Source organism: Trachypithecus francoisi, unplaced genomic scaffold, assembly GCF_009764315.1.
Source record: "Trachypithecus francoisi isolate TF-2019V2 unplaced genomic scaffold, Tfra_2.0 Lachesis_group1, whole genome shotgun sequence".
In the NCBI taxonomy this organism is placed as follows: Eukaryota; Metazoa; Chordata; class Mammalia; order Primates; family Cercopithecidae; genus Trachypithecus; species Trachypithecus francoisi.
Window position 1 is genome coordinate 152,670,012 of NW_022681454.1, and position 25,744 is coordinate 152,695,755.

Sequence of the window (25,744 nt, forward strand, 5' to 3'; positions counted from 1 at the left end):
AATCTAATTCAGCATCATCATTCTATTTAATTTAGACATGGCATTACAGACTGGTGAGTAGAAGACCATGGTCTGTTTGGGTAAATATAATAAATGCTTTTCTGTAAAAGTTGGTTGAGAGCCCACAACTATGCAACATTTTTTCATCCATGCTCTGAATATTAGGTTAGAGAGAAGTCTTACTAAGTTCTCATTTGACGGAAAACTAGGGAAGCAAATGGGACGAGGTACCAATAGCTTAATCAGTAAGATTAGAATTTAAAATGGGTTTAGCATAATGAACAAGTAGTAAAGTAGCAAACAATATAATTTGGTAAACAGATGAATTTCAGGAGAAAAAATATTGCTAATAATCATTAGTAAGTAGAGTGGCGATATGTACAATTAAATCTCACTTGAGTCCTGCTAATCTACAATTCATAAAAATTCTATTGAAAGATTCAAAAGTTGCTGTCACATCATTTTTGTCATTGTAATTTTGATTCACAATTTCTTGCCCATGATTACTTTCTTTGCCCGTGATTACGGTAATATTTACAAAATTAATGAATTAATAAATGGACATCTTACGTCTTTCAACTCAGGAAATCTTAATACTGTCATGGGTATGTGTGGATACTTTGCTATTATTAAATCTTTGGATTATTTTTTCACTACTGCAAATTGCACTGTTGTGTGGATATTATTTTTGCAAAAATGTTTTATAATTTTTTCCAGTGTAAGTGAAATACACTAGTTGACACAATTTTCTTATTGTGAATTGATTCTTCACTGTCCTTCTGTATATTCTCAGTAACATTCAGTTAGTTATATTGCCTTCTTTTTAAGAGCGGGTAAACATTTATGTCAGTATTATATTTTAATATTTTTATTTTAATATTTTCAGATTACTCAAAGACTGTCCTGGTTTCGTGTTTACCCCTCGATCAAGGGAAGAACTTCCACCTAACTTCCCTAGTGAAATCCCTGGAATCTGCCATTTTCTGGATGCTTACCAACAAGGAACAAACTCAAAACCATGCTTCCAAAAGAAAGATGTGGAAGATAGCAATGCCAATTTTTTAGGCAAAGCATCAGGAATAGATTAGCAACCTATATACCTGTTTATAAGTCTTTGGGGTTTGACTTATTGAAGATGTGTAGAGCCTCTGAAAGCACTTTAGGTTTGTAGATGGCTAATGAGCAGTATTAAAATTTCAGGAGCCAAGTCACAGTCTACTCTTTCTCCCATTTAACATGACAAAATGTACTCACTTCAGTACTTCAGTTCTTCTGGAGAAACACACACACACACACACACACAAAAACCTTAAAAAGTTACTTTTGGGGGAGTATTTCTGTTATATAACCATCCTTACTACCTGTACTCAAAATTCAGCACCTTGTACATATATCAGATAATTGTAGTCAACTGTACAAACTGACGGAATCACCTGCAATCTCATATCCTGGTGGAATACCATGGTTATGAAAGTGTGTTTGTGATAGTGTTGTCTTAAAAAAGGTTTCTAAATAGAAATTACATTCTTTGACACCCTCAGTTCTTTGAAACTTTCAACTCTGCATTGTATTGCATTTTCTCATTTAACTGGTAGTATATGTTTGAATATAGGCTGACATTTTTTTCTCTATTGCACTTTCCCCTTTTTTTCTTTTTAGAAAATAAGCAATTAGGGATTAGATGCAATACAATTATAAAATAGTTCTGTAAATATCAAGTATTATTTTTAGTTCTTGAAGTTAAAAATACTCTCCATAGTAATGTGTGTTATAACAATAAATATTTCTTTTGTTTGACATGTTTAAAAATTCTACAATGGCAAAAGCTATTTTAATCCATATTAGCAATTTAATTCCTATTAATTCATTGTACTATCATAATAGCAAAGTATTCCAAATAAAATAGGTTTCTATCTTCTATTAAAATGCAGTAATACTATTCAAATCTAATTGAGCTGGAAGCAACATGAGAGTAAAGTAATCATACAGAGGACTCACCAGAAAGGACATTGGTAAAACATTTACATATGTACACACACATGCAGGCACACTTGGAACAATATGAACCTACTTCAGCAGACATCTTCTATTGCCATGCTGAGACATTTAAAGTGTTAAGAAAATCTAAGTACAGAAGTAGAAAATAAGACTTGTTCGTTCGGTGGATATCTCATTTTTCTTGAGTATTTGTGCTGAACATTTTGGTGCATGTCTATGAACTAAGAATCAAGTTTTTGTCTCACTAAATATACATATATGAAGTGTTTTTATTCTACTTGAAATATCCTGATTAAAAAAAAAAGATTGTTAGTATTGATGAAGCAAATGAGGCAGTGACTACATTATGGAAATGTCTAAGTATTTTTTCCGGAGCTTCAGCTTTTTTCTTTTTTTTTTTTTTTTACATAAACCTTGAAGCGGTTAGGAGCTTTTATTTTTAATTAGGTCAGTTGAAGTTCTCTGGTGAACTAAAAAAATCTACATTTTGGCTGGGGATAAGGATTTGATTTTAAAAAGAGCTCGAATTTAAAGCAAGAAAAAATGAACATTGTAGTTTTAAAATCAATATTAGCAGAGCCGTAGATAGGCAGAACTCTTATTTGGGGTTCTGAGAAATAACTCAGTTTAAAAGTTCTTTAACTGCCTCTGTTAGTACTAGGCTAGCCCATGGTGACATCAGGAATATTCATTACTGATTGGCCTCTAGTATTCCAAGGGTACTACTATAGATATTACAATGATGCTGTTAACTAAGTGATAACCCAATGTCTTACAGGACTGACTTTGACTCAATAAACACTCACCCTATTATTGGAAGGTACCATAGGCCTTGAAGAAGTATAGTTACATCCTCACAAATATATGAAGCTAAGTCACTACTTACAAGGAAAACAAAAATGTAAATACATGTTTCTTTCTGGAACAGAACTCTTATTATGGGGAAATAATAGAAATAAAGAAAATATAAAAGCATGAAATGGAATGTAGTCTTGATCAAACATTTCAGCAGACCTCAGTTTGCACTCAAAAAGTTTATAATTCAATCAGAATTTTAAAAGTATTTTGTGTGTTTGTGATGTATTAGCGTATACACAAAACAAATGAGGGGAATGTATATACTCTTGGTGAAAAGTTGTATGGGAGTTTCTTGTACTATTCCTGCAACTTTTCTATGAATTTGGCATTTTATCTACACAAAAAATTCCCAAAAAATATATTTTCACAGAGAAGTTAAATCATCTCTGATAGGTTCACCACACCAGCCTACAAAGACCCATTAAACACAGAATAATTTGTGGATCTTAAAGAGGATGAACATACATTTCCATGACAGAGTCCATACGAAATTCACAATTCAGATGCTAAAAAATTTAAGGAATTTCTTTTTTTCTCTGTCTTATCTGCTTTGAAGCATAGAGATTAGGGAGAAACTTTTCAGATCCAGACCACTGATGGTAGCCAGAGTAGAGACCCTGGAGAATAGATTCTTAAAATAAATAAGGGGCCCAAGTCAGAGCTTTGATATATTGGGGATAGAAAAGTAGTGGACAAACAGCCCGTAATCAGGTTGGGGACTACTGATACTGAATTATGTTGCCATTTAACTATCCTAAAAAATAAGACTGGGTCTCAAGACTGCTTCCGTAACAGTTTCTCCTGAAAATCCAGGGGCTGAAAATCCTTCTGTTCTGGTTATATAGTTTCCATTCATGGCTTCTTGTCCTGTTATTTTTTGTGTTAAGTACACTATATAAATTAGCTCCTTACACATTTTTCTCAGGCAAGCACGGAGTTATACTCAAGTTTCCTAAAGATGCTTTGCATCAAGAAGCAAAGGGAAATACAGAATTAAAATGTTTCTTCCCATTTTGCTTTGTCTTTCTATATCTATCTAGGCTTTGTAAGAAAATGCAAAGTGTATTTTTAAGAAAACACAAATAAGAATAGATTCATTTACTCATTTTCGTTTATTCATTCATCAAGAACTTATTGAATGACTACTATGTGCCAGGAATATTACTATATTTTTGAAATTTAAAGATAAAGTATGGCCCAATCTATCAAGAACGGAAAGTGAGAGAAAAATGTAAGACATAATTACAACATTCTGTGGGAGCACAAAGTAGGGGACTCAGTTCTTGGAAAAGTCCTTTGGTCTTAAGAGTTCATCAAGCAGAGAAGGAGAAGGACATCATCCAGGAAAATAAATTCGCAGACACAAAGAGATGGAGTATTAGGGGTGCATAGTACATTCTGGAGAGCCAGTTGCCTGGGATGAGTTGGGAGGGAGGAGAATAAGGACAAAAGACCATCTGGGCAAAAATCACCAAGGGGTATGTGTGTCATGTAAAGGTGTGCCATGATAGTTATTAATATTGCTATTATAATATTAATATATAGTAATTAATAACTACATATGACACAGCTTTACATGACCTTAGTTATCAACATTACCATAATAGTAATATTAATGACTATAATAACAGTTATTATTATTCACTTGAGGCACTTGTTCAAAATAGATCTTACAAAAGAAAAAATAAAAGAAACAGCAACACGAGTAAAATTAGATCCATTGGCTTCTGTCTCCCTCTCCAACAGTTTTAAAGCTACTAGTTAAGAGAGACATCAAGTCTTAAAGGAAGAGAATGGTATGATCAGATGTGTGTTTTCCAAAGACTATCAGAAACAGCATAGATAAGGATAGATAGGGTGGATATTTACTTGCACAGGTGACTGAATGAACATCTGTTTTTACCTCAAGGGAAAATGATTCACTTTATAGCCTGGATGTTTTACCATAAGTATAAGCATAAATCTGGGATGTCTGGCATTGGAATTTTATATCACTCTCAAGGCTATTAGTCTTTCAGATCCTTTGGTAGGGAGGAAAGAAGAGTTGCTTCAGCATTTTAACCTTTCTTCCAAATTTCTTCCCTGATATTTCCAGCCACACCAAGGCAAAGACTTCCCAGCCCTGTCCCAGGTTAGGTTAAAAGAAGGCATAGGATGGAAAAGGGTGGTCTGTGGTAGGCCCAGCAAATCATAGAGCTGAATAAACAAGAGTGTCTGGTCTAAGTAGTGCCTGAGGAGTAGACATCAGTCCTCCGAGATGACCAGCTGGAGAACTGCCCAGAGGGAGCTTTAATGCAAAACTCCAGTGAAGTCTAGTGCTATACAATGCTTTAAATCCACCATCAAGCCCTTACTGATGCAAATGTTAGTAGCCCAAAACAGAATGAGTTAATGAATTACTGCAGTGGTTTTAGGTGCATGGGTTACACCCACATAAATCATTTTAATAAGTACAATTGAATCTTTGATACATACTGGTTGAGGAGCTTGTTAGCTCACTACTTTTCACTGAACACTAAAACATGGATCATTTATTTCACCTCATTTTGCACTTCGATGCAATTTCACTCTTTAGGTGGTTGTACTTGAACAGTTAAATTAAGGCTGACTTTAAGGGTGAAGGGATCTTATGTGAGAAGCGGGAGGGCAAGATGCCTTGCAATTCCTGTGAGGAGGGACTTAACCATCTCCTCCAAAACAGAAATTCAGTGCTACTGAGACGGTAGCAAAGCGCAGTTCTCTTGTTAAAACACTGGCTAAAAGCAGGGACTGCTTAACTTACTAAGCAGAGAAAACCAAAATGTCATTTTCAACCAAAATTTAGTGTTAGAGTTTATGGTCTTTGTTATGATACTTTTCAAGACCTGGGAAATATTTGTATCCTTTAGTGAAAAGGGGAGGAATCAATTACTGAAAACCATAAGCTTACAGCAACGGAGACAATTAGTCCTTTGTCATCTTTGTTGAGTTGTTTTCTTCTGTTCTTAGCACGTCAGCTACTAGATCTTGGGTCAACTGTTGCTCCCCTTTAAATGTTTCTTTTATTATATTGATGATGTGCACTCATTCAGTATTCTCATTTTAAGTTGCATTAATCACTGTACATTTTATTGCCATCTATGTTTCCCTCAAAACAGCTTTGCCGGTAACAGCCACACCTGCATCTGTTTTGACTAGCCCGCAGAGCCCACACATTTTTCAACCAAAACTATCCCATTACCTTCTTATCTATATCCATTTGTTTTCATATATAGTGCCTGCCAAAATAGTAGCAAAAGCTTTATCAATGTATAGATTTCAATCAGAAAAACCTAAGCAAAAGGGAAAAAATAAAAGTGATATTCTAAAAGCCACACTTCTTTTATCACCAGTGCAGTTTTTTCCATCATCATAAACTTAGTTTTATGAAAATGTTAATATCTTGGATATAAACATTGGAGTAGAAATCAGGACAAAATTTAAATGGCATATCCAGGACTTAATCTCAGATGTTCTGGTAGAAGATATTTAGATAAGGTTGTGGCTGCCTGTCAAGTTTTTTAATTTTTTTAATTACATATTATCAGAAAATCAAATCGCAGATGAGTCTTCCAGATTGTGAGGAAAATTACTTGGCCAAAAATGACTTTGCATAATTCCCAAATCTTAAAGTATCTGCTCAGATGTTTGTTCCATCTGAAATGCTGCCAAATCCATCTGTACTGAGGAAAGAACTATGAGTTAGTTTCAGAGAAAGTGAAAACAAAACAAAGCAAAACAAAAAGGCTATTACAGAAGTTGGACAGCCCAATGTGTTAAGTATGATACACCTGGAACAATAGCAGCAAAACTGAAGCTCTTTGGAAAGTTATGGCAACAGTGATCTAGGTATTTTGGGCCTTTAGAAATAGTGATTCCCAGTGATACAGGGATGTGCAGCATCGAGACACTGCTTAATCACAATGAGCTGCCATCTTCCCTGAATAGATTGTATCTTATAACAATTGAAGTGAATGAAAATGTATTAGTATTTGAGAATTTACTATTCCTTCACCTCCTTGCACATGTAAATTAAAGATGTTTTGGAAAATATGAGAACTTGATATTCACTTCCCTAGAGCACTATTCTCCAACCTTTTAGATTCCTGTGATCTATTGATAAAATATTGTAGCACAACAATTCTGTAGACTGATACAGGCTGCTCTCAATCCATATACTACATATTAGTACAGCTTTTCTTTTCTAAATGAGCATAAATATAAATAGAAATTCTCGTATTTTCTTCACCTAACTCAGTGAATCATCTTTATATTTTACTTGGGAAACTGCTACAGTTGGTCAGTGGGTCTTTACTTTTGTCACTTTGAGAACTGGATAAAAGACATAGACTATCACCCCTCCAAAAATGTGCATATGGCCCCATACAAGACACATATACTGCCAGAGCTTGGAGAACTCCCTAGAATCTACTCTTAGACCACCCTAGTGAAGTACCATAGACCATATTGTCTAGATGGGACAAAATAATAAATCTGGACTAAGAACTTACTGTTTAGAGAGAGAAAATAGTAAATAATGTTCAAAATGAGAAGACAATAAATAACTGACAAGTCTGTGACTTTTGGTTTAGATGAGACCACTTTTGATTTTTGAGGAATAAAAGAAGTTAGTTTTTTGGTCCTGATACATAAAATGATTCATGGGGTTTCACATACAGACAAGTAGTTTTCTTTTCAGCAAATATTTAACATATCTCTCAACATACTTTCACCAGTTTTTGGTAAATACACATTGCTGTAGGTATACCAAGTTCTTGTTATGTTAAGTAACTAATTTCATGTTTTCTGTATATATAAGTATAGCTATTGGACCCTGCATTGAAAACCTTCTTAGTACTAACAACATTCCTTTTATTATTACCTTCATAGTTGCTTTATATGACATATTTATTTTGAGTTCTACTTCTGGCAGAGTTGCAAAGTCTATGAGAATGTTACTTCCTGTCTCAGAAGCTTGTTAGATATTGCTGCCACCTAAATATTGTAACAAAAGTGTTTAAATAAAAATCTTCTTAAAATTTAAAATGAGTTATGTTTAAAAAGAAAAATGAACTTTGTATCAAAAAAAAAAAACACCATTGTCCCAAGTTATACAAATATATTTGCTTTGATGTAGGTCTTGCTACTGAAGAGAGAGAAAACTTCCAACATAACAGTGTGGAAAACCAGATTAACGACTATTATATCAGGCATTTGCTCTGTACAGATCAATGTATTTAAATCCCTTTTCAAAAAGTTATTGTAAATAGTGTACTAACATAATCAAAATGCATTTATTTCTAAAGCTCCTATTTCCAACAAAACTCATATCATACATAAAATCACAACTGTTTTAAAACCTAAATTTAAAAATAAAAATTGTTTTCTATTTATAAAAAACAAAATTAAAAAATCTCGGTTTTTCAAATCATATATAAAGTTAAAACTTTGTTAAAAAACACCAACTTTAGAAATAAAACTGTGCTTGGCTTATCCAAGTGTAGTGGTTTGTAGCAGAAACTGGGGGATAAATTTGTTTCCATTGCACCCTGCTGGGAGACAGTTTTCTATGTCTCTTGACTTTTATAGAGGGCGGGGTTACCTACTACCTTTGTTTTATATTATCTTCTCAAAGATGTTTGTATAGCAAGCAGCCTTAGAAGACAGAGATAATGTCTCTCCCAAGAACAAAGAGCCGGCAGGCTTACTGCCCGTTATAAAAGATTTGTGTTCCTAAACTCAGGATTTATCTTCTGCCGTGCAACTCACTGTGTGCAAGTGTAGTTTATTTATTTTCACGTTGCTGTGTGTGACCCAGTGAACCAGTGCAAGATAATGCTGATACCCTTGGTCAGGTGCTATAGTTGTGTGAGTCAGTGAAGTTCCCTTTCTCTGACCCAGGAGTCTCACGTCTTCTGCCAGCATCCATGAAATTGTGGCAGCCTCGCTGGTTAACTTGCAGGTAGAGTAAAATCTCAGGCCCTTCACAATTATTCACAGTTTGGAAATGAGGATGGGATGCTGACAGAAACTTGGCTTCCTGGAAGAGAAAGAGTAAGGGTATTGTGAGCTGATTAATGGGATTGGAGGGAAAAGTTCATGGGAATCGATGGCAAATACGGTAGCCAAATTACAAATCAGCAGAGTGAGAAATGGTCCCCAATTTTATCACCTGCTATTGAGAGTGAATTCAGAAAACATTGCATGTCAAGCATCAGAAAGTAGGTTCAAAAGCAGTGGCCTAAACAGTGGCTTGGTTGTTGTTAACTCTCCACTGGGCTGTCAGCCTCAAGTCTACTCCTCAAGCCTCAAGTCAACAAGATAAATTGGCGAGGTTAGACCTGTAGCCCTGGAAAACTCTCATAGGTCTTAACATATAACCATCCTGGGTTACGTCAGGCCTCTGAGCCCAAGCCAAGCCATTGCATCCCCTGTGACTTGCACGTATACACCCAGATGGCCTGAAGTAACTGAAGAATCACAAAAGAAGTGAAAATGCCCTGCCCTGCCTTAACTGATGACATTCCACCAAAAAAGATGTGAAAATGGCCGGTCCTTGCCTTAAGTGATGACATTTCACCACAAAAGAAGTGAAAATGGCCAGTCCTTGCCTTAAGTGATGATATTACCTTGTGAAAGTCCTTTTCCTGGCTCATCCTGGCTCAAAAAGCTCCCCCACTGAGCACCTTCTGACCCCCACTCCTGTCCGTCAGAGAACAACCCCCCTTTGACCATAATTTTCCTTTATCTACTCAAATCCTATAAAACGGCCCCACCCTTATCTCCCTTTGCTGACTCTCTTTTCTGACTCAGCCCGCCTGCACTCAGGTGATTAAAAATCTTTTTTTTTTTTTTTTTTTTTTTTTTTTTTTTTTTTTTTTGAGACGGAGTTTCGCTCTGTCGCCCAGGCTGGAGTGCAGTGGCCGGATCTCAGCTCACTGCAAGCTCCGCCTCCCGGTTTACGCCATTCTCTCGCCTCAGCCTCCCGAGTAGCTGGGACTACAGGCGCCCGCCATCTCGCCCAGCTAATTTTTTGTATTTTTTTTAGTAGAGACGGGGTTTCACCGTGTTAGCCAGGATGGTCTCGATCTCCTGACCTCGTGATCCGCCCGTCTCGGCCTCCCAAAGTGCTGGGATTACAGGCTTGAGCCACCGCGCCCGGCCTTAAAAATCTTTATTGCTCACACAAAGCCTGTTTGGTGTTCTCTTCACACGGACGCGTGTGACAGGTTAGAGGAAGGTTCTGACCTTCTTCAGACAAGAGTTACAGATATATTCATTTTATAAACAAAAATTAGCCAAGCAATTATTTCCAATAGACAAATAAAAATTGTACATATTTTTGATATACAACATGATCTGTTGATACATGTATACATTGTGGAAACCTAAGTCAAGCTAATTTACATCTCCATTACCTCACACACTTTTTTTTTTTGGAGAAAACATTTAAAATCTGCTCTTGTAGCAATTTTCCAATATGCAGTACATTTTTATTAACTATAGTCACCATATTGCACAAAAGGTCTCCCAAATTTATTTCTCCTAAGTGAAATTTTGTATCCTTCGAGCAACACGGTGTACATTTACACTGACCACAAAGTAGAAAACATATGGCCCCTATGAGCAGAAACCAAGTAAGTTATTAGAACTTGGCTAGTTCATTTGAGAGATGAGGGCAATAGCTGCATAATGCTTGTTGAGGAAGAATGGCAACAGCTGGGAAGTCTTAAGTCTGAGTCCTTCCTGCAGTCTTTCATGCCAACCTTGGATTCTTTCAGAGATGACAGTCAAAAGTCTCAGAGTGTTTTTCAGCAGGTCCTGGCTCCAGTGGGAGCTTTGTTCCTTTTGGAGAGATTTCGCTGGAGCTGACAAACTTCCACAGGAAAGCATGCATAAGGCATTGTTATGTGTTAAACTGTGCCCCCACAGAAGTGATAGCCTCAAGTACCCTAGAGTGTGTCTTTATTTGGAATAGGGTCATGGCAAATATGATGAGGTAAGTTAAGACGAGGTCAAACTAGAGCAGGGTGGGCCACTAATGCAATATGCCTGGTGTTCTTATACAAAGGAGAAATGTGAACGTAGAGATGCACAGGAAATCATGTGAAGATGAAGGCAGAGAGTCAGTGTTACATGGATACACCAAGAAACACTAAAGATGTTCAGCAAACCTTTAGATGCTAAGTGGGAGGCATGGAACACGTTCTTTCTCAACAGCTCCCAGAAGCAACCAGTGATGCGGACACCTTGATCTTGGACTTCCAACCTCCAGAACTAAGAAGCAATAATTTCTGTTGTTTAAGTCACCCAGGCATTATGGTTCTTTATCAAGGAAACCCTAAGAAACCAATACAGGTATTGACTAATCTTTGGGCTTTTAATGCCCCTGAATTGGGTTTGCAATGCTGATGAAAGTGACTCACTGGAGAATGAGAGACGGACATTGTAGATAAATTGTTGAGGTCAGATCTGTAGCCTTGGAAAACTCCTATAGCACTTGCATTTAAATTGGGCAAGAACTTAAGTATATTTGCTTGATAATGGGACACCAAATGTCTCAGATTAAGGTGCATCCCTTTTTAAAAAATTGTCCCTGTGCCAGTCAATCCCTTGACAGGTGATGGTACAAATCCATGCCCACACTCGGAATACAATGCTGCTATGGCTGCTTGGTCAAGGGACCCCCAAAGCTGAAACAGGTAGTGTCAGTTATGAGGACTCTGCCACCTATTAGAGTGTTGGGCAGGTCGAATACACTGCAAGTTCATTTAGTTGAGCTGCCTCTGTGTGCTCATAACTAAAAGTAAGTGCTCCTCCCTTACTGGTGGAAAGCTACAAGCTACTCTCTATATCTTACACTTAACCCATCCCTCTCTCTCTTCTCTGATCTTAGCTATTTAAGGAGATAAATGATTAGAGGTGAAGTCAAGCTCTCCCTGCCTACAAGTGGAATCAAAGGCCACAAGCAACTGCCCAAGTATAGCCGCGGGCAGAGACTTTGGGGAGGGGCGGGAAGCATAATTTCATGCCTCTGTTGTATACTGACATGCAGGGCCCTTGTCAGAACGGGACATGCAAACCTTCCATTAATAGAGTTTGGGCAGGAATTAGAGTAAGGAAAGGAGGCAAGTGTGACCTTGTGTTTGTGGTCTTTTTGGCCAATACAGTGTATTATTTTTTGTCATATCTATGTCTGAATATACATTAGAAATTGATGTGCTCATACTGCCTTGTCCAGGAAGTGGTGGAAAATCCTCCTGATCAGTAACAGCAGTAAGTAGATAACTGCAAGTACCGAAGGGGCCCCACAACCCTCATGGCCTCTCTGAGCCACAAGTCTCCATGTCTGATAGTCTTGGTGATTGGAGCCTCTTATGATAAAGGGGGCCAGCCTTTACCCAGAAGTCTTTGTTGACGTCTGGACCCATCACCTCCTTGACACAGCTGTTAAATCACTTTGATTTAAAACCTTTTTGGCTTGCTACTATGCTCCTTCAAAACTAAATACCTGACCCATGAAAGTCTTGTGGCTCTCCAGCCTGATATTTTCATTTAGGGTGGTTGACTCAGACTCAATGATTAATAAGATGGAGAGGGCCTGACAATCCCTACTTGGTAAGTGGAAATGGTATATTCAAGAAAGCAGCTATCCCACTGCCAGCAGCACCTTGTCTTAACATAACAAGTAGCAGCTATCACTCTGGGGAAACCTTTATTTGTCACTTTGCCATTTACAGCAAAGCTGCTGGCTCAATGGGACCTTCAAGTCACAGATTTTTCCTGTGTGTCTGTGCCTCTTTCCCTGATGGTTCAGCTAACCTGAAACCCAATTGTGTCCTATTTTTACCTATTCTTAGTTTGTTGCTAATGTCCTAGCTGTTTGGTCTGCTATTTGCAATACTACATATTGGCAGATTGAAGGCACCCATTTTGGGGATCATGAACGCTGGAAACAAATTGCAATCGATTATGTCTGTATTATTCATGTAAATTAACAACGGCAAGGACCTGTTCTGTAAGGACACTGGCTGGATCATGCTGCCCAAGTGGTAGTACAGCTTGAACAGCAGCCTGGTCCTGTTCCAGTGTCTTTTCTTGTTCTAGGCCCCACTCAAAACTAGAAGCTTTTTGGGTTGCTGGATAAATGGGCTAGAGCAACATACCCAAATATGTTGTCTCCAGAATCCAAATAGACCCACTGGGCCTTGTGCCTCTTTCTTGGTTGTAGAAGGGGCCAAATGCAATAATTTATGCTTCACTTTGGAAGGAATATCTTGACATGCTGCACTCTACTGGACCCCTAGAAAGCTTACTGAGATAGAAGCCCTCTGAATTTTAGTCCAATTTATTTCCCACACACTGATACACAAATGTCTTACCAATAAGTTGAGAGTAGTTGCTACTTTTTGCTCATTATGTTTAATCAATACAATGTTATCAATGTAATGGACCAGTGTGACATTTTGTGGAAGGGAAAGGTGAACAAGATTTCTGGAAACTAAATTATGACACACAGCTGGAGAGCTGATATACCCCTGAGGTAGGACAGTGAAAGTGTATTGCTGTCCTTGCCAGCTGAAAACAAACTGCTTCTGGTGGGCCTTATACGCAGGTATGGAGAAAAAGGCATTTGTCAGATTAATAGCTGCATATCAGTTACCAGGAGATGTGTTAATTTGCTCAGGCAATCAAACCACATTTGGTACAGCAGTGGAATTGAAGTAACCACTTAATTAAGCTTAAGATAATCCACTGTCATTCTCCAAGAGCCATCTGTCTTCTGCACAGGCCAAATAGGAGAGTTGAATGGGTATGTGGTGAGAATCACCATCCACTGTATCTTTCTTCTTTATACTGGCACTAATTTTTCTACTCCCTCCAGGTATGCGGTATTACTTTTGGTTTAGTATTTTTCTAGGTAGAGGAAGTTCCAATGGCCTTTCTCACCAGGTCCTCATTCCACAGGTCAGGGAACCAATGTGGAGCTTCTTCCAGCTGTTCATTATGTATATGCCAATTATGCATTCTGGAACTGGGGAAATAACCACAGGATGGGTTCAGTGACCAAATGGACCCATTGTGATTTAAGCCTGAGCTAAAACTTCATTGAACACCCGACCACCATTAGGACATACTCTAAATAAAGGACCACAGTGACCTTTCAAGGCTCTCAAATCAATATCAATAACTGCTTCCCCAAAAGGTCTGATTATTTCCTTTTCCCCATTGCACAATTACCCTGGTAAAAGGCTGGAGGTTCCTTTGGGGAAGAATGAGAGAAACATTAACAGTATGTGTTTTTGGTGGTATACTGAGTGCATCCTCAAAGGGGCCAGGTTTTCCCTTCATTCAAGGGGCTCTACCTTTGTAAACTGACTCAAATCTGGGAATTGGTGAGGGCCATGATTCTCTGTTTTTAAGATTCAAGTTAAACTTTTGTTTGCTTAATCTGAAAATTTTTGCTTACATATGTCAGGTAAGAATTTAGTAGGATTCCTATCTATTTCATTTATAAGAACATCATGATTAACTAGCCAATGTTATATATATCTACAGGAGTCACACTATTCTGATGGATGCTTTGACTCTGCTCCCTATCAAGGTTACCATATCCACTTTGCTCTTGGTGGTTGAGTACTGCCACTTGGCCCCTGCCACCCCGGATTTTATTACCCTTATTGTCTGTAGGTTTCTTAATTCAGTGACTGCAGATTCCAAAGTAAGGTCTGGCCTACAGAAAAGAAATTATAGAGCCTTCAAGGATGCCAGTGCTCCTCTCACAAATTTCTTTCTCACAGTATTAGCAAAAGGTATGTCTTCTGGACACTGCCAGTGTGAGTGAGTAAGTCTTACATGACAAATCCATTCTAACATTTCAGTCTCCTAAGTTTTTGAATCCCTTCGTCTACATTAATCCAAGGAATGTCTGACATTTCCAGTTCACTCTCTGTGGGCCATCTTGTGGTCCATGATTCAGTCAACCAACCAAAGAAACTTTTAGAGCCCTTTCTAACTCTCTATGCTGTGACACTAAATGCAGAATCTCTGCATAGTGAGCCCATGTCAATAAATTCAGCCTGACCCAACTGTATACTGCTTCCACCATCATTCCACATGCTTTGTATCCATTCTCACCATATTCCCTGGATTTTTGTTTGCGTAAATTAGAAAACAAAAGTGGTTCTTTTAGAGTGTGATGCACCTCCTCTGGGTCATACACTGTACCTCACTTTCAGGGGCCTACTAAAACTAGAGTATAGTTATAGGTCTAAAAGGAAAGAGGGATGGTCAGGGTGGGCCCTGAGAAGAAACAGCATTGTCTTGCATAGCAATGCCTTGGAGAAACTATTACCATTTTGACAGGTAATGCAGGGTTAACCCCTCAGATGAGGATGGAAAGCCCAATACAACTGGGGGTGGGGATGCCACTGTCATGAAGGGTTGGGAGGCCCCTTTGCCAGGGGTTGGGGAATTAGTTCCACTGGGGCTGGGGAGGCCACTTTCAATGGGGGTTGGGAGACTTCTTCCACTGGCAAAGAAGACTCATTAGAATTTAGGGACTCAGTGTCTCCAGCTTCATCAGGATCTTTGCATATGTCTTTATCTTTAATTTAAAAACCCATTCTTTCTAATTGATGTCCTCACTTTAGCGTAGAAATCCTGCAAAGGTGGAAAGTCAACTTTGTTGTAATTTAGCCAGTTGCAGAATGAGGTTTTGTGTTTAATTTTTAGCAGTTTCAGTCCTGTGGCTGCAGGAGATAAGGGTCTTTTTCAGGGTACACATAGAAGCTCTTTGATTATTTATATGGCTGGGAATTTGAACTTTTGCACTCATTCTTTTCTTGTGCAACTTTTCCAGTGACATTAGGACCAACCAGTCTATGTTGTTATATGCATTAGTTTTCCAGAAATGTTCAAAAATATCATATACAAAGTCTCCCAACTCCTTACTTATTATTAGTGGCTCACTGGAAGTATACAGTGCAGGTATTTTGCATATCCCTATTGCCAGATCATGCCAGTGATTATCCCTGCACTCTGTACTACTGGAAATAGAGTCCTTTGTATATTTAAATCTAATCAGATTAGAGAGCCAATTCCATAAACCTTGGAATGAATTCAGAAAACTCATCCTTAATATGTTCCTTTAGAGCCAGTCTCAGTACCAAAATCTGTATTAGAGTTCTCCAAAAATACATATTATTATGAGAAACTGGCTCAGGTAATTACGGAAGCTGAAAAGTTCCACAATCTGCTGTCTGCCACCAAGCCAGAGACCCAAAATAGCTGGCGGTATAGTTCAATCAAAAACTGAGGAACTGAGAATGAGGGGAGTTTATCTAAATCCCAGTTCAAGGGCAGGAAACAATGAGATGAGATGGTGACATGGTTTGGCTCTGTGTCCCTATCAAAATCTCACCTTGAATTTTAATAATTCCCACATTTCAAGGGTAGGATCAGGAGGAGATAATTGAATCATGGGGGCTGATTACCTCATGCTGTTCTCATGATACTGAGTCAGTTCTCATGAGACCTGATGGTTTTATAAGGGGCTCTTCCCTCTTTACTGGACATTCATTCTCTCTACTGCTGCCCTGTGAAGAGATGCCTTCCGCCACAATTGTTAAGTTTCCCAAGGCTTCCCCGGTCCTGTGGAACTGTGAGTCAATTAAACCTCTTTTCTTCATCAATTACCCAGTCTCAGGTATTTCTTCATAGCAATGTGAGAACAGACTAGTACAGATGGTCGAGCTCAGCAACGAGGGAGAGAAAAAAAAAGACCGAATTCTTCTTTCCTCTACCTTTTGTTCTATTCAGGCTTTCAAATGGATCAGGTGATGCCTACCAACACTGTGGAGGGCAATCACTCCACTGAGTCCATCAATTTGATACTAATCTCATTCAGAAACACCCTCATAAACACACCCAGAAATAATGTTTAATCTGGGCACCCTGATGCCAGTCGACACATAAAATTAACCACCATAGGAAAGACAAGAGATCTTCAAATGTCTTCAAGGAAATTCCAGGAGTAGATCATGATACCTGCATGAGACTATGAGATGTTTCCAAAGGGAAGCCATCCTTAATTTGTAGGGAAGATTTCTTGAGGAATGACTAATTATTTATGCACACAATGCAAGCAGTTATCACTGTGATGGGAGTCACACAGTTAAAATTTTCCTTTTTAGCTGAAGGGATTAAATATACCACCTTGTCCGCCAAAGGCATTCAACTAATACACAACTTGCTGGCCAGGGTCCTTATGAATGATAATAAAACCACCCTAGACTTTCCCCTTGCAGGCCAAGGTGGAGTCTGTGTAATTGCAAATACACCCTGCAGTATCTGGAATAATGCTTTTGGCTAAGGGGAAAGATCACTAGAGAAACTTGGGGAAAAACATACCTGTTTTTCTAAGGTAGACTTGGTGGTTTAGGGATTTGTTCAGCTGGTTGAGTATAGGACTGGATAAGGTGGTGAGGCAGGGCATGAAAGGTCAATTTTGCAGATTGGCTTCATTCTACTGCTAGGAGTCCTGTTGATAGAAACTGCAGTTAAATGCTATATAAGCCAGATTGAACAAATTTAGGCCCAGCTCTTTCTATCAGATTAATCAGAGTGCTGATGGAATGAGGTATCCATGGGAAAATTCTCCAGAAGACAAGATGGTGTAGAAACTAGGGGAGAATATTCTTGGGAGGTGGTCTCTCATATTTATGCATGTCTTATGAGCAGAAGTTCTGAGTGTCTTTGCTCTGCACTAGCTTTGTACAGCAAATTGTAGAGCAAATTGTCTTGGAAGATAGAGATAGTATTTCTCTCTGGAGCAAGGGGCAGGCATGCTTACTGTTCAATATAAAAGATTCATGTTCCCTACGTTCAGGGTTCCTCTCTTGTAATGTAGCCTACTGCATGGACAGGTGTTACCTGGACCTCTTTTCATCACCCTGTAGAATTGGAACTCAAGAAACTGGTTACTCTGGCTGTCGCTATTGCTGTGAGTAATACATTCTTTACTCACTGATCCAGAAATCTTATGGGTTTTGCCAGCATTTACAAAATGCAGCAGGCTACCTTATTAACTTTCAAGTAGGATCAGGTTAGGGTATCATGCTAACATTTTTAAATCAAGTGATTTCACAAAGAAATCGAGATCACTCATTGTATTTGGCATCACTGGACCCACAACGTCTCACCAATGAATCATTGTCCCTGAGTGGGAGCTGCCTCATTTGGGTGGGGTAAATATTCACGATTTACTGCATTCCCCAATGCTCACTTTTAACTCAAACCAACCCAACCTGCCTTATCACTTTATATTACTTGCTGAACCCCATGGTTTTTGCATGCCTAGCTAGTACAGCAAACCTGCCCTATGAAAATTAATGATAAAACTAAGTGTGAATGTTCACTGCATAAAGTCTTTCCTGTATAGAATCCAACATTCTACAATACAGTTCTATTAAATTACTTGCCTTGGTTCATATAAATGTGATTTGATGCATGGTCATAAGAACTGTATGTGGCCGGGCGCGGTGGCTCAAGCCTGTAATCCCAGCACTTTGGGAGGCCGAGATGGGCGGATCACGAGGTCAGGAGATCGAGACCATCCTGGCTAACATGGTGAAACCCCGTCTCTACTAAAAATACAAAAACTAGCCGGGCGAGGTGGCGGGCGCCTGTAGTCCCAGCTACTCGGGAGGCTGAGGCAGGAGAATGGCATAAACCCGGGAGGCGGAGTTTGCAGTGAGCTGAGATCCGGCCACTGCACTCCAGTCCGGGCGACAGAGCGAGACTCCGCCTCAAAAAAAAAAAAAAAAAAAAAAAAAGAACTGTATGTGGCTGTCAGCAATATAGTTTCTATAAAGTGAGGTTCACTTTAATACGGTTCTCCCACAATGCTGATATGAGATAGCTGTATGTATTTTGTGGATGACACAGTAGCGGTGGGTTTGCATCTGAGCTGGCCCAGTGACACTGACATTAATAGCCATGGGTTGTGTCCCCAGAGGGTCTTTAAGTCAACAGTTTGGTAATTGTGACTCCTTCTGTGCCCTCTTTCTGATGACTTTGAGAGCAGGTAGAGTCTCATCTCACACCTTTGTCTCCTGTTCACAGAAAGAGTAACACCCTTGAATGGAACCTGGTTTCTTCACACAAGGGCAAGGCACAGTCCCTCACCTGTTTGGATGGATAGAGTGTGGGATAAATAATTTACTCAGCTTCTTGCCCTAAGAAGGATGTTCACGGTACAGGGAGCAGAGTTTTCATCACAGTAAGCAATCTTCAGGCTGCAAGGTCCTCAGCTGGTACTGTGTCTTTGAAAGTAGCCTAATCTTGCAATAAACAAACCCAAAATTTGAGCGACTCACAGGAGCAGTTCCTTTCTCACATATTGTCTGAGGATGGGGGTGATGAGGGCTGAAGTTTCGTCAGCCACTCATGATCTGGACCAACAGATTGCTCTCATCTTCCATGTCACCTTGAGTATAGATATCTACTGGGCAGTTGGAGAAGGAATCTCAGGGAGTATGTGTGGCAAATTGTTAAGTTCAGTCCTGGAGGAGACACATATCCCTTCTGTTCACATTCTGTTTCCTTGAACAAGTGACATGGCCAACCTCACTGCAAGAAAGGCTAAAAGAAGACTGGAATGATTTGCATTATCAGTACAATTCCTGCTACAAGTGATTTACTGAGGGCTAACTCAGTGTCAGGCAATGTTCTACACTTCATGGTATGCATTATTTGAGAGTTTCACGTAATAATGAGACTGAAAGTTTTTGTCTAGACCAGGCCCATCTTGAATCCTGGGAGCAATGTAATCCTGAGTGTAAGTGACAATAATGAAGAATCAATGTGGCAAGCCATCTTATCCTGCATGAAGTGAGTCTGAGGTCCCCTCTTCCTGCTCTCAAATCAAGAAAACCCTGATAGTGCTCCACAGATTGTGCCCACCAATTACTGAGCCTGGTGAATCAGAGCCAGAATCCTTTAGCTACAGGTAAAGATGAAATACACCTGAGTTGAGAGCAATACGTGCCCTACCTATTATAAACCTGAGTGGCTTCAGATGGGAGAGGTAGGGCACCCCTCCCCACCTCCGAAAGGACATACCAAAATAAAGAGGACTTTTATCACCTGGCAAAGGCGGGGATGTGTCTCTTACTGACAGGTTAAAAAAAAATGTGGATACAGAGCACCACTTCTCTTTGGCTGCAGTGTGGGATGAGAAGAGACTTCAGAGTTCCCTCCTGTCTCCCATCTTTAGTTAAAGGGAGAAGAAACCGGGTTCTGGACTATCAGTTCTTACAGTCTGGTTGCCTCGCACCCAGCCAATTCCATACCAAGGGTAGCTTCTTCCCAGGAGGAGTTTTGCACTAAGAGCAGGAGTTTGGCCATGCATTTGCTAAAAGAAGCTCATTACTGTCACAGATGGAAATAATCTGTGGGTAATTTCCTTATATTTGATGCAACCTGCTTAGGAATCTCTTATAGTTTTTTACAGGGAGTTCCCTGCACATTGGGTGCCATTTACTTTTCAACTTTGAGATCAGGTGAGAGAAAGTCAGAGTACTATGAATGAGACTTCACCTGGAAACCAGACAGTGGGCCTCTAAATGTGGCCCACCTGCTTGAGAGTCATTGGAGGGAGGGAGCGCTTGTTAAAATGCAGACTCCCAGAAACAACAACTTATTTACCAATTAAAACAGCAGGGTTGGGTTCCAGAGATCTGCATTTTAAAGAAATACCCCAAGAGATATTTATCAGCATTTTCAATTCCAGGAGCCTATTGCAGTCCTTCCCTAGGGGTTGGGGTAACTCTATTAGTATTTGCCCACCGGATGGCAAGCTCTACTAACAGCTAACTTTTCCATAACTCTGTGGATTGTTAGATAAGCATGTCAATCTATAGTTTCCCTACTTCCTGGACCATGGACATATTTAGGGAGACAAACACCAAGCTTCCTAGAACCCCTTCTATTTTGTTTGTTCCTGTCTTTCCTAGCCTCAATAGGTTACAGTGATGATATGCATGGTTCAGGACACCGAGGTAAGAACAGAAGAGATAGATATCCCCTAAAATGCCAGATCATACACCGTAGGGTTACATCTGGGACAAAGGAGAAAGGATCTTTACTAAGAATCTGTGCCAGGAAATAGTAGCTAAGCCAGAAGATGAATACCAGAAGATGAATGATAGAATTGGGATCTAGAAAAGTCAATCGATTGGCTCATAGTGGTTTTACTGCATTTATACTCAAGTGTAAGTAGTATGTTCAGTATAATTTATGGTAAGTAACAGTATTGATTTTCATTCATGGGTTATAAATGAGGTGTGACTCATCTTCTCTGAATTGTTTTTCCCTGCCCCAGAGATGAACACTTTCATGTGCCCCTTCACTTCTCTTTCCCAGCCTTACGGCTTCACTGATGGCTCTTTCAATGCTCATTCTCACCTCTCAGGATGAACTACTTTCATCTACACATGCTTGATGTTCAAATGTAATGAAAACATGGAAAGGTTAATTCATGTTGGGAAACAGATCAAGGACATTGATGGTAGTAGAAGGAGGTTCTCTAGCTGTGAGAACGAAGGTAGGAAAAAAACTTTAGACCCTATAATGTACCTACCAGCAAAAAAGCAAAGATACTTTTTTAACTGCCCAAATCAAAAACGATTAAATAATGCTATCTCCTTGTAAAAAGTCACCCCAAATCTTCATACTTATGTAACATATGAAGCACAACTAACCCAAATCAATGATGTTTTGCTTTCTCTTTTATGGAGGAAATGAGTAGAATTTATACATAGTTTATGTTTCTCTCACCATCTTTTCAGTTTTCCTTATGATATTATGAGCTACCCAATATTTATATGTCTCTTTTCCTTAAGTTAGCTATAGTTGGTTTCTGTTGCTGGCGATGCACAACTTTGGTGGATGGAGAAACCAACAATTTCCCTAACAACTAATCCTCGGGAAACGTACCTTCTTTCAAAGAAAGCTGTGGCTATCTGTGAGAGGGGAATCCTACCTTATATATAAACAGCACCAGTATTGCCATTTTCTCCGTGAAACACAGCAGCGCCAACAGGAGAAGATGAGATTGACACACACAGAACTAGGATATATGTAGAAGTAGAGTGGGAGACTTTCTACTATTATTGACATTTCTGAAAGATTAATATAGAAAGGTAACTTCTAGGTCTGCTTTGTCAACTCAGACTGCTATAACAAAATACCATAGACTGGTTGGCTTAAACAACACAAATCAATTTCTTACACTTCTGGAAACTGAGAAGTCCAAGATCAAGATATAGGCAGATCTAGTTCTTGGTGAAGTCCCCCTTCCTGACTTGCAGACGGTTATCTTTTTGATGTATCCTCACATGGTAGAGAGGAAGCTCTGGTCTCTTTCTCTTCTTATAAGGATACTAATCCCACCTTGGAGGGCCCATCTCATGTCTTCATCTAAATAGAATTACCTCCTGAAGGCCCTAAACATCATCAGAGTGGAGGTTAGAGCTTCAACACATGAATTTTAGAAAGACACAAACATTCAGTTCATACCCAGGTCTCTGAGATATCTCAGAATTTGGGTCAGGAAAGATACTTGACATACTGTATTAGCATCCTACTGCTGCTGTGACAAATTGTTATAATCTTAGTGACTTAAAAAAAACAGAATGTTTTTAGCTTATAGATCTAGAGATCAGAAGTCCAAATACCGAAGTGTCAGCAGGGTTGCTTTCCTTCTAGAAGTTCCAAGAGGTAATCTATTTCCTTTCCTTTTGCAGCATCCAGAGGTCCTCTGCCTTCCTTGGCTCATGGCCTCTTCCTGGTATCCCTGTGACCTCAGCTTCCAGCATCACACCTGCTTCTCTTACTTTGTCACTCCTGACTCTCCCTTATAAGAACTGTTGTGATTAAATTGGGCCCACTCAGAATCAGAATCATCTTTGTATATCAATGTCCTTGACTTAATCACATATGCAAAGTACCTTTGCTTTGTAAGGGGACATAGTCACAGGCTCTGAGTATTAGGATACGGGCATCTTGTCAGGGCAGGGATGTGGGAGTGGGAATTATTCTATCTACTACAGCATACCTAATGGTTACATGGGTAAGAAAATCCACATAAACCTCAGGACTCCCTAACTCAGTTTATTCTACCATTCCACTTTTTTTTTTTTTTTTTTAATGTGTAAAAACTTCTGGCTTCACTAAAATCAGCTTTGCCTAGGATCAGACTGAAGAAACCACAAATTTCCATTACAGGCCAAAAAAAGTAGGTCTAAATCGCCTTAGAAATTATGAGCAACTTCTTTATTTGTCCCTTGGCAGGAATGAAAATGAAAGTAACAGATTGCAAAGAAGAAATAAGAGCAGTTCAATAAACAGAATGCACATTATTTTGGTAGACAGAATATAAAAACATACCTAAGGGCTGATTTTCATTCACTTCAGATAATAGAATAGAACACATCTGGGGCTGCTTTGTTCTGCTGACTTTGGTTCCTGTCTGTGGGACCGGAGTAATAAAAGAGGACGGGATCAGAAAACCATGGCTTAAATTCTCTATAATGACAGGATGGGATTTAAGCAAAGTTATTTTATCACAAACACAGCATATGTGAAAATAGATTATTTACATTTTTATAAACAGGATGCTTAAATGAATGATAAAAGTCACATTTACATTTACGGTATATATTCGTCCGTTTTTACACTGCTGATAAAGACATACTCAAGACTGGGTAATTTATAAAGAGAGAGAAGGCTTAATGAACTCACAGTTCCACATGGCTGGGGGAGCCTCACAATCATGGCAAAAGGCAAAAGGCACATCTAACATGGCAGCAGACAAAAGACAAAGAAAGACAAAAGAAAGAATGAGAACCCAGCCAAAGGGGTTTCCCCTTATGAAACCATCAGCTCTTGTGAGAATTACTGACTACCATGAGAATAGTATGGGGGAAACTGATCCCGTGATTCAATTTTCTGCCACAAGGTCCCTCCCACAATACATGGGAATTACGGGAGCTACAATTCAAGATGAGATTTAGGTGGAGACACAGCCAAGCCATATCACCATGTATCAATCACTGTAATATGTCCTTTATAGATATCATCACATTTAATCTCGGTAATTGCTTTATTTTCAGGAGAGAAAACTAACGTTTAGAGACGTTCAGCAATTTGTCCACAACAAGGCCAAAGGCTAGAATACCATTATGAATACCACTCATGCTCTTATCTCCTTTGTGGTATTTTCTCATATTAAGAATGTTTAAAATTCATATAATTCAAATAGAGAACCTTATAATAAAAATTAAATGTGCATTATATATTACTATATATAAAAGATTTTCATATGTGTTAATTCCTTTGATCTTTACCAAAAACCCTACAAAATCCCTAATAAATTGCTATTTGTATTACCTCATTTTCACAGACAAGAAAAGTTAAGTTTAGGGAAATGATGTGAATTCTCCCAATTTACATATCTATAATGTTGCAGATATTTCTCTTCTAATTTCTTTCCACTCTATTAGGTGTTATAACAAAAAACACCTGATTCTCCTGACATGTAAAGGAAAAAATGATATCTTCAGGAAAGAGTTATGGGTTTGGGTTAGGTGATCTGCAATGGGTCAATGAGGCAAGTGAAGACCCTGATTAATGTGTGAGCCCCTCACTGCTCTGGGCTGCAGGTCCTCATGTGCAAAAACAGCAAAACACTATCTACCTGATAGAAAACATAGGGGATAACTCCTGTGAATGTACTTTGTAACCTGCAAAAGTTATTTAGAGGTAAGGTCTCCTGTTTTTTTATTTTTGTTTTAACTACAAAGCATTAGAATCATTCCACTGGAACAAGTATTGCTTTACTTTTACTTTCCAATTTTTTCAATAGGGTATTGATGCTTCTCAAGTCAAGCATCATTAATGGTTCTTTAAATGTGGCCAAACCAATTTAAGTCTTCTTGTTTCTGCATTTCAGGTTGATATTTTGATGTTCTTTATCACATGGGGGAACTGTCATGTGGAGACACTGTAAGTCATAAAGATCCTTCAAAATATATTCTAAATGGCATTTTATTACAGATATATGTTTTATAAGCATACCAGTAAATACACTCAATGCAATTATTTTTCTTCAAATGTCAATAAAACTCAGTAAGATTTTAATACATTAGCACAAACTAATTTTAAGTTTTTATGTTGCTGATGAAGCACCCATTCAGGAAAAAAAAAAGTTCATGCTTTATATAAACATATTAATGGACAATTTACCTCCTTTTCATTAGTTTTACTCATGCTATATTTGTTAGAAAACTGATAATATACTTGTATGTTACGAATCTAGTTAGATTTGGATTTTATTTTCAACAAAAACAACAACAAAAAAACCAGTAATCTGAACATGAAAAGTCGATGTAGGCAAGAGATCTTCTTGCAGATTGTCAGTTGTCTGTCCATGTTTCATGCGTGAGTCTTTGACTTATTGTTACTAACTCCAAATGATCAGTAACAGAGTTATGTAGTCCTTTAAATTTTATAAGAAGCTTTCAAAGATGTCTCATTTGATCCTCTTAGTATCTTAGTTGAGCAAGGTAGGCCAGGCAATGCTCTCACCATTATAAAATGGGAAGTTCCAGGCTCAGACAGGTTGACTTGCCAAGCAAGTAACTGTCAAGGGTGATCTAGTTCTTTTAATTTGACATGTTTCAGCTCTTTTCACTATGCATTCACTGTCAGTGGACATATTACATTTATATAAGATGGACAAAAGGGGTTTAGTTTCATTAATCATTGACTTCAACACAGCAATAACAACCACCACCTCAAAAACAAT

The 25,744-nt window shown here is 38.7% G+C and overlaps 1 protein-coding gene across 15 annotated transcripts in view; it reads left to right on the plus strand.

The window, feature by feature from the left end:
* GUCY1A1 (guanylate cyclase 1 soluble subunit alpha 1) overlaps positions 1 to 7,920 on the plus strand; it is a 73,318-nt gene extending 65,398 nt beyond the window's left edge. For 12 of the 15 annotated variants that reach the window (XM_033215553.1, XM_033215566.1, XM_033215561.1 and 9 more), the window contains one exon: positions 887 to 7,920. In XM_033215553.1, the coding sequence (XP_033071444.1) occupies positions 887 to 1,088 (202 nt within the window). In that variant the 3' untranslated portion in view covers positions 1,089 to 7,920. The remainder of the gene's footprint in view (positions 1 to 886) is intronic. The other 3 variants (XM_033215554.1, XM_033215563.1, XM_033215556.1) reach the window with 1 other exon arrangement.
* Positions 7,921 to 25,744: the final 17,824 nt, after the last annotated feature.